General features: G+C 33.5%; 1 protein-coding gene across 3 annotated transcripts in view; it reads left to right on the forward strand.

Annotated features, from left to right (window-relative positions):
• Nle (notchless protein homolog 1) overlaps nt 1-12,108 on the forward strand; it is a 52,345-nt gene extending 40,237 nt beyond the window's left edge. For all 3 annotated transcript variants that reach the window (XM_075379266.1, XM_075379259.1, XM_075379251.1), the window contains 3 exons: nt 1,103-1,206; nt 5,140-5,266; nt 11,708-12,108. In XM_075379266.1, coding sequence (XP_075235381.1) covers nt 1,103-1,206; nt 5,140-5,266; nt 11,708-11,720 — 244 coding nt within the window. In that variant the 3' untranslated portion in view covers nt 11,721-12,108. The remainder of the gene's footprint in view (nt 1-1,102; nt 1,207-5,139; nt 5,267-11,707) is intronic.
• The last annotated feature ends 869 nt before the right edge of the window (nt 12,109-12,977 follow it).

Here is a 12,977-nt window from a genome sequence, read left to right on the forward strand (position 1 = left end):
AATCTTCACTCACGTTCCCCGACACAAACTCTGAATAACGAAGATAAAATGCTTTGGCATTCCTGTCTCCTTCTTACTGCCCACAATTTTGTTCTATTGAGATGGTCAAAGGCCTTATCCAAATCCTCAAATGCCAAGTATGCTTCTAGTTGAAACTTTTGTCTCTTTTCAATTAACTGCTACAGCATAAAAATGTTATAAGTACACTCCTGTACTATAACATCCTGTATTATAACATCCTGTACTTTGTGGATTCTGCACAATGTGCAGAATCCACATTGTTCTGCTGTAATTAATTAATCTACTAATATTTGAATTGTTCTTGTTATGATTTTAGAATAAATATATATTCTGTGGAGAGCAGATTAATACCACGATTATAATCTAAAAAAGTGCAATACTGGAACATCTTGCCATATCATTCTGAAATCCTTACCCTTCACCATAATAACTTTTTCGCTCAATTTATTTCCTGGTGGTAGTTTGTTTACATAGGTATTTTGTCATTAACATCTTTATCAGCTTATTGCTTATTAGTTGTTACTATAATTTAATTAAACATAAACTTAATTTATTAATCATAATACATTAATACTTAATTTATTCAACTGGTTTTTATAAAGGTTGGTTGGATGGTTAAATATAAATAAAAAGTTTCATTTATTTGAAACTTTACAATTGTTTATCACCTCAACTAGAAAAATCGACCAATAACACTACCAAATGTTAAAACCACTTACACAAAGTTAAAGGTCAAACTGAATTCAGATTGATTAAATTATTTATTGAAAAAAAAAATGAAAATAGCACACTAAATGAACTAAAAAAAAGAATATAATTCTGTTTACTGAAGCATTGAAAGAAATTATTGGCCTCAAACTAAAGCTTCTCATGTTTAAATTTATATATTGGTATAAATATATATTTATATAGGTATAACCGAAAATGTGTATGGAAGAAAATATTATCTTTCTATAAATTAATTTCTTGAACCCTTTCATATTTCTTCTTAACATTGGCTTTTTCTTCAGCTTCTTCCAACTCTTGGAAGAAGATCATAGGCAAGATGAAAATAGAAAATTATGAAATTATTTTGTTCCAGGTTTATTGCAACTTTACGTGGACACGTACAAGCTGTGTATATGGTAGCTTGGTCAGCCGATTCAAGATTGTTAGTAAGTGGTAGTAAAGATTCAACATTAAAAGGTAATGTTTTTAAAAGTATTAACTGATATTTTTTTCGAAATATGTAATATGCAGTAATTCATAATTTTATACTTTACAGATATATTTACTACTGATATTGCCAGTTTATAACAAACATGTCATATATACCCCTGAAAATATGGTCTTGTGTCTTCCTGCTCTAAAAGCAACCTGCTCCTCCTCCACAGCAGTTTGAAATCTCTTTTGTAAAATATTTGCATAAATTTTCAAGATTACTAACAGCAGACACATACTACTAATTCTTGCATTTGGTTGAAGCTTCTTTCCTACCTAAAGGGATATTACCAGTCTTTCCCAGTCAGAAGATATTTTTTGTTGTACTTATCATTTAATAGTCTTGTTAAATTTTTCAGCAAAGCATAATCATCCAACTTGACAAATTCAACCTCTGTTTTCATCATCACCTTTCAGCCTTGCTAGTTTTTTTAAATTTTGATACTTTCCTCAGCCACAGTTATAAGTTCCTCCTCTTTATCCCCCTTCAAGTTTTGATTAATAAAACGTTTTCCAGGTCTCCAAAATATCTTCTAGCTGTGTCGTCAGGTTTTCTTCCTTATTTGTAATATTTCTTTTTGTTTTCTGAATTCTTTCCTACATTGTTTTATTACCCTGACATTTATTCTCCCAACTCTTGTCCATAATCTTTCTGTATTATTTATTTGTGACTTAACACACTCCTTGCTGCATTTCCTCCATATATTTCACAAGTCTCTTCTTTCTTTGTTCTAGAGTCATTTTCGGGCTTGATGTAAAATTATTTTTGGTGGTTTCAAAAGATCTGAAATATCCCTGAAAGACCAGGATTTTAATGAAACCTGGGAATGGAAGTAAGTAAGCTGTTCTTCCAACTCAATTGTTGTGGTGATATCTCATACAGGGAGAATTTGAGCAGTCCAGAGTGATATAAGATGTTCAAATTGGACCAAATGTTAAGAGGGAAAAAGAAATGGAATGTCTTTTTATATGTTTGAGATTTGGAAACTGGAATATTAGTACACTGAAAGAAAGGGAGGCTAAGGTGACTGATGAGACGAAGTGAAGTTAGGGAAAGAGGAACAATGAAGACACTTGCAGTGGTTTTATTTTGACAAGCTGGAATGTTGGAGGAACTAATGAGTTGGTATATATGTATAGATTAGAATACAGATTAGTTGTTTCTAAATCTGAAGCAATAGTTATTAGGATGGGTGTGGATTAAGTGGGTAATTGTCAATTATACAGGCATATAGACCTATTGGGAATGGGAGGATTGGATGAAAAGAAAGCCTTTTCGGAGACATTGGAGGAAGTAGTAAGAGAAGTAGAGAATTAAAAGGGAGGAAGGTTGTCATGATTATGAGTAACTTTAATGGAAGAGTAGGAAATTGTGAGAGTGTTGGTCATAGAAGTGTGATGGAAGGTGTAAAAATTACAACTGAAGGAAATTGTTGGAATTCTAAATTATGTAATATTATAGAAATATGTTTTTTTTTATTTTTAGAAAAATACCTACTGAAAATAACTGGTGGGTTAAAGTAGGAATGAAAAAAGCATTGTAGATTATTTTTTTATACCCATTAGATTTTAGGATTGCTTTTAGGTATATGATGATGTGAAAGTAGTTGAACCAGAACTTGCTATTGACCATAAACTGCTAGTTGCTAATATAGCCTTTAAAAAGGAAAGCAAAGGTGTTTGAGCATATCGAAAAGGAGGTGCTGAATAATCTAGAAAACGAGGAATAATATACAGTGTGGCACATGGAATGATCCAACATTGTTCTGGCAGTAATTGTTTACATTAATTATTAATGTGTTTTATGTTGGCAGAAGTGTCAGCAGTTAATGAATATTAGTTTCTCTTCTTTTCGAGTGAGCTCTTTGTGTATTTTTCCAAGATGACTGACAAAGGTTGAACAGCGCATAAATACTGTGTTGTTTTTTAATGAAACAAAAAGTCTGGTGCTTACACAAAGGTGGTTCGTGCATACCTTCAAACTTGGTGGTTGCCCTCATATAAAACAGTACTAGACTTTATGAAAAATTTACTAGTGGTGGTTCAGTATTTGAGAGTAAGTGCAAGTAGCCTGCTGATGTTCGTTCTCCACAGATTGTCGAAGCTGTCAGACCAGCATTGCTGAGGAGCCTGGGCAAATCTACAAGAAAAGCAGCAGCACAACTTGGGATTTCTAGGCTATCTGTGCAGCAAATTTTAAAAACTGATTTGCATTTGTATCCGTACAAAATAACAGTGTTGCCTAAATTAACAGTTAACAATAAACATCAAAGAATGGCATTTGTTGATTGGGTTGTGAACGAAGACGTATTGTTGAACAATGTTTGGTTTTCAGATGCACATATTTTGACCTAGACAGTGTTGGTAGTAAACAAAATGTGTGTTTTTGGGCTTTAGAAAATCCAGATGTATTTTATCAGAAGGTGCATTATGCTTCAAGAATTACAATATGAACTGCTACCTCACGTCATGGGGTAATAGGACCATTCTTCTTTGAACAGACAGTGAACAGTGAATGCTATCTAAAAATGCTGCATAATAATTTTGTTCCTCAGCTTCTTACAAAAGGGTTTCAATTAGAAAACGAGTGGTTCATGCAGGATGGAGCCAGACCACACACAGCTAATGTTGTTTTAGATATTTTGCATGAAACTTTTAACGCAAATGTCATTTCAAACTGATTTCCTAATTGTTTTGTGTGTGGTAGAATTGGCTCCTGAACAATCCTGATTTGAGAATCCATGTGATTATTTTCTTTGGGAATTTCTAAAGGAAAAGAATTTTCCTAAACATCCTTGTAAAGTGATGGAACTGCGAGTGCTGGTCATTGAGGCATGTAATGGGATAACCAAGGAAATGCCTCGTCATGATATTAACAACATAGGAGTTCGTGTTGAAGAAGTTGCTAGATGTGGTCATATTGAACATGTGATAACCAGAACATAAAACCCCAGATGTGTAATAAACGTGTTTTTTTATTTTTCTGTTTTGCGATTGAAATGAATATTTTTTAACCAAACCAAATGTTGGATCATTTCGTGTGCAACTCTGTACATGAATGTAAAAGAATGGGCTAAAAGGATTGGAAGAAGGTTACAGAATAGAGAGTATTGAGGAACATGGAAAGAGATAATATGGAGATAACTGAGGAATTCTATGGAAGAAGAAGGTTAGAAAGCTTAAGAATAGGACTAGGCATGCTCAAAAGAGGTGAGCAGAAGAAAGTGAAGGAAAAGAAATGAGCAATGAGATGCATGTTATAACCTGAAAGAAGAGAACAAAATTGAAAGCAAAAAACAGAATTGGTACCATTAAAAATCAGCAAAAAAGAATACAGTACAAATTTTCAGCATTTTTTTTTCAGATAAAAATGCTGTGTATTTTTGATCCCATCAGTTTCACCTTCCTATTAATTTATTGGGTATTAATCAGTTGTATTAGAAAAAAAATCTTTATTTTTTTGATAGTCTTGGTTATTGCTTCAAGTTTGTCTCCAATTTAAATTGATATGCATAATTGTTATAATGTACTAGATATTTTACTGTAGAAACTTTTATAAACAATATTTGAAGTTGTGAATTAGTCTGATGGTTTTTTGCATATGAATCAAAGGTGAAAATTAAATAGTGATTATTTTTTAAAACAAATCAAATAAAACTTTTTGTATTAAGGAAATTCTCCTTATATTATCTCCCAGCAGTATTGTAATTATTGTGATTTAAATTTGATTTTGATATTTATCCTCCACATAAAACTATTTTAAAGTTATCTAGGTAAGCAGGGGTTGTAAACAATTATTTTTAGTATATAAAAAAAGTATCTTTCTGCTGTATTAATTCACTAGCATTAGGTTTTAATCATTTTTTAAATTGATAAATAAACTTTAAAATTCAGTTTTTAAAATTATGATGATTTCAGTTTGGGACATGAGAACAAAAACCCTTCATGTCGATTTACCAGGGCATGCAGATGAAGTATACGCTGTTGACTGGTCACCTGATGGTCAAAGAGTCGCTTCTGGTGGGAAGGATAAAGTTATCAGACTGTACGTATGATTAAGATTTTTAATTTCTATTACAATAAAGTAATAGTTTAGTTGTCACAAACCAAAAAACAATGATTTCTCAATTAGCTTATTTTGAACTTAATTAACTTTTTGTGCAAAATAAATTTTTTTTTTCGGAAAAGTTAAGAGATTCCAAGTCAGAACATGCGAGGTGCTTCCCAAAAGTTTGGGGAATTTTACCATAAAAATAAAATAGCTTACCATAACTTATAATTTCCACTGTCTCCTTCAAAGTAATCCCCTTGGGCATTGATACAGTGATCCCAGTGTTTTTCCCATGATTCCATGCATCCCTGGAAGTCTGCAGGTGTAAGTGTTCGAAGCACGTTCTGCGTTTCTTCCTGAATCTCCCTCAGTTGTGTTAAAACAATGGCCTTTCACTTGAAATTTTATTTTTGGAAAAAGAAAAAAGTCGCACGGGGCAAGGTCAGGTGAATAGGGTGGGTGGGGAATCACTACCGTCTTTTTGGAAGCCAAGAAATTCCGAATGGCTAGCGATGTGTGCGCGGGCGCATTGTCATGGTGCAGAACCCAGCTGTTGTTACCCTACAGATCTGAACGTTTGCGCCTAATGCTTTCACGTAACTGCTTCAAAACTTCACAATAGAACATCCCATTGACAGTTTGACCAAGAGGAACAAATTCCTTATGGATAATGCCTTTGATTTTGAAAAAACAATCATCATGGACTTCACATTGTTGTGAACTTGGTGTGCTTTTTTGGCCGCGGTGAACTTGGTGACTTCCACTGCGACGATTGCTGGCTTAGTTTCAGGGTCATACATGTACACCCATGTCTCATCACTGGTTATGATGTTGGAGATGAAGTTAGGGTCATCTCTTGCTGAATTTTCCAATTCACTACAGACAACTACATGATTTTGTTTCTGGTCACTGTTCAATAGTCTCTGTACGAATTTTGCAACAATGCATCTCGTTCTAATTGTCCGACAAGATGCGTTGCATGAACTCATGTGACATTTGTATGATTGCACAAACATCATGGATTTTTGTCTACGATCTGCAACAATAGCCTCTCGCACTTTCGCTATGTTTTCCAGTGTTGCGCTTGTTGATGTTCTTCCTGAACACTCATCGCCATTGACTGTTGTTTGTCCATCTTTGAATCTTTTGTACCACAAAAACATTTTACTCATAGAATTGTCACCAAATGCTTCCACAAGCATGTGATGGGTTTCTGCAGCAGTTCTTTTAAGCATGAAGCAAAATTTAATGCAGGTTCTTTGTTCTTTAAAATCTGCCATGTAGATCTTCGCTGAAGCAGTAAAACACAACGTTACACAACCGCACGAAAGTCAACAATGCAGCCTCTCACCGTCACAGCTGTTGGAACCCTGATTCACAAAGAGTACTGTTAGCTACATCTAGCGGTAGCAGGTTGTACCAGCAATGGTTCACGTGTGAAATTCAAATTCCTCAAACTTTTGGGTAGCACCTCGTATTAATGAAAGTCCAATAAATTTTACCTTTAGTACCTATTTGACTGATAACACTGGTCAACATGATTTTTGTCTCATGAATACCAATAGGTGTACTTAATGCAGTTTTTTTATCCTGTTTTCAAATATGTATTCAGAATTTCACCATCACTCAATTTTTTGTTATTTAAAATTTTTTTAAACATTTTTTCATCTGTTTGTCTATTGTCAAGTAAAAGCTTCTCCTAGAGCATTGCAAATATAATGCAACCAAATGAGCTAATTCAAAGGATAGCATTGCTACTGTTGTTTAGGTTCAGATGTGTGTAAACATGTACAAACCTGATCTAGTGTAGCACACATTCAACAGAACGATGCCAGTTGTGAGATACTAGTGAACCAGTAAACATATCATTGTGAGTGCCTTGTGTGGCTGAATTGTGTATTAATATTTACAACTTTATTTCTTGTAATTGTTAGTTACAAAATGCGTAGAGTTTGTTTAAATCAACCTAACAATTTTTGTTATGTATGTGGTGAAGTGATACTAAAGTCCCAAACATGAAACCTTACTCCATAAGTAAAAAAGTGTTATGAACTTTAGTTTGGGGGTAAAGTCGGGGACCAAACAAGGGCGTGGGACTCTTGTTTGGCCCCTTGATATCTGTTGTTTATTGAGTTCTAGGCTTCTCACTACATGGAAAAATGGCACACACCACATGCCATTTCTATTCCTATGATTTGGAGGGAACCCAAAGATCACTCTTCTGATTGTTTTTGTGCTTAATAAACATTAAAGGGATTACATCAAAATCAAAACATACAGTTGTGTACCCTAACTTGCAATCTGCAATGCGACCAATTCCACATTGTGAAGAATTGCCCATACCAAAGCCTCCAGAACATGTGACATTAGATGAAGAGAGCTCAGAGTCTTGATAGAAGAAAGGAAGAAAAAGAAACAGATCCTGGTGATACAACTTTTGAACAAAGCAGTTCATCTGAGCCTCATTTATTGACTCAAGAAAATCTTAACTATCTTATACGAGATTTAAAGTTATCCAAAAAACAGGCTGAAGAAATGCTTGCTTCCCAGCTAAAAGTATGAAATCTTCAAAAGAATACAAAGATATATACTCATAATAATCTCATTCTGAAGAAAATGGCTTAGTGTTTTTTAATAACATTTCTTCTCTTATGTAGACACTTTGTAATGAACATAGCCCAACAAAATTGTGCTTGTCATTGATTCCTCTAAAGTTAGTTTAAAAGCTGTGGTTCTGCATAATTGTAATAAATTCCCCTTTGTACCTATGGCTCACTCTGCTAGTATGAAAACATATGAAAACTTTATATTGGAAAATCTTCAGCATGCAGTGCATGAATGGAATATTTGTGTTGATTTTAAGGTAATTGCCCTTATTCTTGATCAGCAGCTTGGTTACACAAAGAACTTTTGTTTTTTGTGTGAATGGGATAGTAGGGACAGAAAAAACCATTTCATTAGAAAGGAATGAGCTTAATGCAAATCACTTATTCCTGAACAGAAAAATGACCCATTGCATAATCCTAAAAATGTGTATCTACCTCCATTACATATCAAACTAGGATTTATGAAGAATTTTGTCAAGGCCATGGACATACTCCTGACTTCAAGTAATTAAAACAGAAGCTTCCTAAATATTAGTGATGCAAAAATTAAAGAAGGAATATTTGTGGGTCCACAAATATGATCACTAATGCATGATAAAAAGTTTGAGGAACTATTGAATCCACTGAAGAACGGGGCTTGGCAAGCATTCAAAGATGTTACTCAGTGTTTTTTTGGGAAATTGAAAGGCAGAGAATTACCGTGATATCGTCAACTACCTTATAACATCTTATAAAAATTAGGGTTGTAATACATCCTTAAAAGTGCACTTACTGCACTTGCACCTAGATTTCTTCCTGGAAAATCTTGGGACAGTGAGCGATGAGCATGGGGAACACTTTCATCAGGAAATTTCAGTTATTGAAAAGAGGTATCTAGGTAAATGGAATCCTAATATGCTGGCCAATTATTGTTGGGCCATTAAGAGGGATGCTCCACAGGCGAAGTAAAGCAGAGAATTGTCAAATTACAAATGCCGGTCTTTCGGAAACCTTGTGTTGTGGGGAAAAACTGATATCAAATTTAAATTTGGGAGAAAAAATACTGTCAGAATCACTTATTGTCTTTTTCTGTTTAGTCTTCGGGAATCACTGTCAGGTATTACTTCAGAGGATGAAAGAGTATGATATGTATGAGTATAAGTAAAGTGTAGTTTTCTACAGTCTCAGGTCTACCATTCCTGAGATATGTGGTTAATTGAAACCTAACCACCAAAGAACACCAGTTCTGTGATCTCTTATTTAAATCCATATAAAAGCCTTTACTAGGTTTTGAATATTGGAACTCTTGACTTTGAAATCAGCTGATTTGCAAAGACGCGTTCATCACTAACTGGGCACAGGATGTAGAACTACTACTTTGACAAAGTTTAGAGACTTGCAAAGATTTGTTGAATCTCCATAAATCACAATACTAATATTACATATTACATCATTATTATCCCACAAATTAAATAAATCAGTATAAATTTATCAGTTTATCTAAAATATTTTGGTAATTTTGTGATTTATAAACATTTGGCCCTTATTTGTGGGCCAACAAAAATCCCTTCTTGAAAAAAATGTTTTATTAATCCAATTTTGATGTGACATATTTTTTTCTGATTTAACTGAAGGTTCATGAATCATGTTTTTTTCATATTAATTCCATAACGGATCAGTAGAGATGGATATTTTTATTACTATTGTGAACGACCTGTAAGTTTTTAAGCTTTTCTGGAAGAAATCAATGAGAAGGCGTCACCACTCCTCAGGTTCATAAACTCTAATTGTAACATAACCTCATCAATATTTGACAAGTAAACTAAGTAATTTTCTTCAGCAAAGTATTGAGAAAAATTCTTCTGTTGGTTTCAAGAACTTAAGAGTTTTATATTTATTTATGTAAATTCTAACCGCGCAATGCTTTGTTTAAGTTTTCAAATTAATTTTTTGATAAGTTTAAATTTCTTATAGTCATTTAGCTGTCCTTACGATATAAAATTTGGCTCCCTGGATTGAAATTCAAAGACTGAATAATGATTACCTTATCCCATAATGCCCACTTTTTATCACTGATTCCATTAAGCAAGTTTTTAGGAATCTTGAAATCTGGAAAGATTCACTGTGAGGTAAAGGTCTGAGTGCAGATGGCAGTGAAGGAATTTTAGACTTCTTAGACACATTAGTTAAACAGAGATAACAGTCGGTTTAGTGATCTTTTGCCTCATACCAAACCACAGGGACACTAAACAACAATGAGGATCCCATGTCTCAATTATGGTTTAAAAACATTTTTAGTTAAAGATGATATTTTCTTATGTGATTTTATAGTGAACACATAATAACTCTTGTTATGCACACATAACAAAAACTGAACAAGATTTGTCATATCTATACAATTCAAAACAGCGCTTACCTTTTTGGCTTCAGTCAGAGATGAGTGATCAGACATGGGCTCTTCATATAATATGTAGTAACTGTGAGGTCAACTTAAGAGGATGGCTAAAAGGTACATGAAAGGCCTTGCCGTTTAGTGTCTGTCGTTTGGTGTGAACCAAAAGATCACTTGAGGAATTGATATTTACAAGACATTATTTTGACTTCAATGAGTGCTTTTAGAGATGAGTTGACTCAGGTTTATATTTAGAATGTATAATTGATGATAATCTCATTTCCTGTATGTCTGCCCAAAGTATGAAACTGAATATAAAAGAATAATTAGAGAACATGGAAGAAGCTTTCTTAGATTTTTGGATAAATTTGAAAATCCAAAAAGAATGTAGAACATAGTTGCTGGTTTTCTTAGGTTTCTGGCCCTGCAAAGGTGACTAGGGGCCTGCTGCTTGGGAACTTAGGCATTTTGACATCAAACCCTGGTTAATGTAGTTGCTTGCTTCATTCCTCTTTAATGTAATTGTGTGGGGAAGATTGAAAGCATTGACTTTGCTTGAGTGATTTGGAAGTAGAATTGTTAGGAACTTTGTGTGGAAGAGTGAAACCATTGACTGTGCCTCTGGGGCGGACCAGATTGGAGGTAGATTGAGTTAAAAAGGAGCAGATCAAATCAAAGGTAGAATGAGTTAGAAAGGAGCAGATCAAATCAGAGGTAGAATGAGTTAGAAATTTTGTGATTTGAGCTGTGATGTGGAGGGTGTACTGACTTCACTCTCAAAAGTTTATCAGATCGGAGTAAGTTGGTGCCCATTTGTTTGTGAAATTGTTGTTTAATTGTTTTTGATGGATTAAGAAATTATCTGGGGTATTTATAGGATAAAACTTTGGTTGTTACACTCAGCAATTTAAGATTCTCAAATTTGAGAATCTTAGATGTTTATTAAAAGACTCAATTTATTTACTTGCTACTGCAGTCTAGTTTTTCAGTTTTCAAACCAGAGGAGATGTATGAAAATGTTTGGAAGAAGCCTTCAGCAAAGACAATAGCTAAGTTGAGTTAAACACCGATGGAAGTGTCCACTGAGGCATTTGCATCAGTGGCATCCTGATGGAGGCCAAACTGATGACTGTAATATGTAATCAGAGTTAGAGCGTCAGTAAGATGACTTCCGGTAAAGCCCATCAGGTCTAAGAATGAAGGGAGTGGTGTGGTGTTCGGAATCATCACAAGGTGATGATTTCGAACTACACAGGGGTCTTCCCCTGTGTAGAGTCAGGATGTTCACTCATTTATCACTCTGACTGAAGCAGTTATATTATTAAAAACCAGTAAACTAAATGTCTGAATTGTACAGACATGATGTATCTGTACAATGACATAATGTGTCTTTTTTCATTTTTTTTTTTTAAGAACTACTAGTTTCATTCACATATTCTATTTATTTATTTTTTACAGATGGCAATATTGATAATAGAAAAAAGAAAACAAAATACCAGACTGCATTTTTAGTAGTTTTCGACCTATTAAATGACCTCAAGGTCACTTGGCTTAACATCTGTGTCTGAAATTATTAATAGATGCTCAAAAGTGTAATACAAAAGAAGTATTAAGGAGTACTTGACAGTTCTAGGAGGACTTCTTGTGCAATCAGTTGTTAGAATTCTCAGTGCAGTATAACTAATACAAAAACAACCCTGTTGAAATTCAGAAAGCCTCTAAAAACTGTTCATCAGGCAGAGTGCTGCATCCACTGGGGTGAACTGCAGTTTATTTAATTGGTTATAAGTTGATTTTATTGTTTGTGTTTGTATTTGTTTTTTTTGTTTTTAATAAGATTAAAAATTCTCAGGTTTGTATTTAGTCTGTGAATTTTGTTGATACCATTTTACTCAAATTCAAGCACTCTACAAGTTTTGTTTAAAATTTTAACAAGTTTATTATTCATTTAAAAGGTTACTTTACACCAGTCATAAATATTATGTTTTTCGACCTTAATCTTTTGTCTTTTACTCTAGATTTCTCAAAAAATACTAAAAATACCTTCCTGGGACCTTTTTTTTTTCAATTTTTGAAACGCGTCTAATTTATTCCAAACATATCTATGACTAGTTCAGGAGTTGTGTCAATAGAATTACTGGCTAATAAACAGAAGAACTTTTATGGATCTATCAGCCCTGGAAGATAAGTAGATGAAATACTCACGGTGTAATTAAAAAAAAAAAATAGAAAAAAATGTATATACATTTTACAAACTTTTTTAACCCACTCTCATTCACAATTAATATTTTCATTTCACAGTGTAGTACACATGGGCAATAGGTGGGTATGCACAAACGATTCATTTGTTCAAAAGATGTATACTTCTTTATATGAATGATCTAATAAATTATCTAAAATTATATTTGTGCTTTGACGATAAAAAAAAATTTTTAAATTCTTTTGAGCATGAGGCTAGATTTGAATGTGAACGTCAGCACTATTTAAAACTTAAAACTAAAATTTGTGCAGCTGAGTCGACTGAAGAGCATGAGGTTTAATTTGAAAGTGAATGCCAGAGCTTAATGTATACATATTATTTTGTCAAAAACAAAATTATCTTTTATGTATGTTTACTGGGTCATCCATTGTTTGGATCATTTTTTTTACTCGAATTGAATTATTTTGTTGTATGCTTCCTAGCATGACACACTTAGCCAACTACTGTGCAATAAATATTTTTTCCATT

The sequence above is a fragment of the Lycorma delicatula genome, chromosome 1 (assembly GCF_047948215.1).
Source record: "Lycorma delicatula isolate Av1 chromosome 1, ASM4794821v1, whole genome shotgun sequence".
In the NCBI taxonomy this organism is placed as follows: Eukaryota; Metazoa; Arthropoda; class Insecta; order Hemiptera; family Fulgoridae; genus Lycorma; species Lycorma delicatula.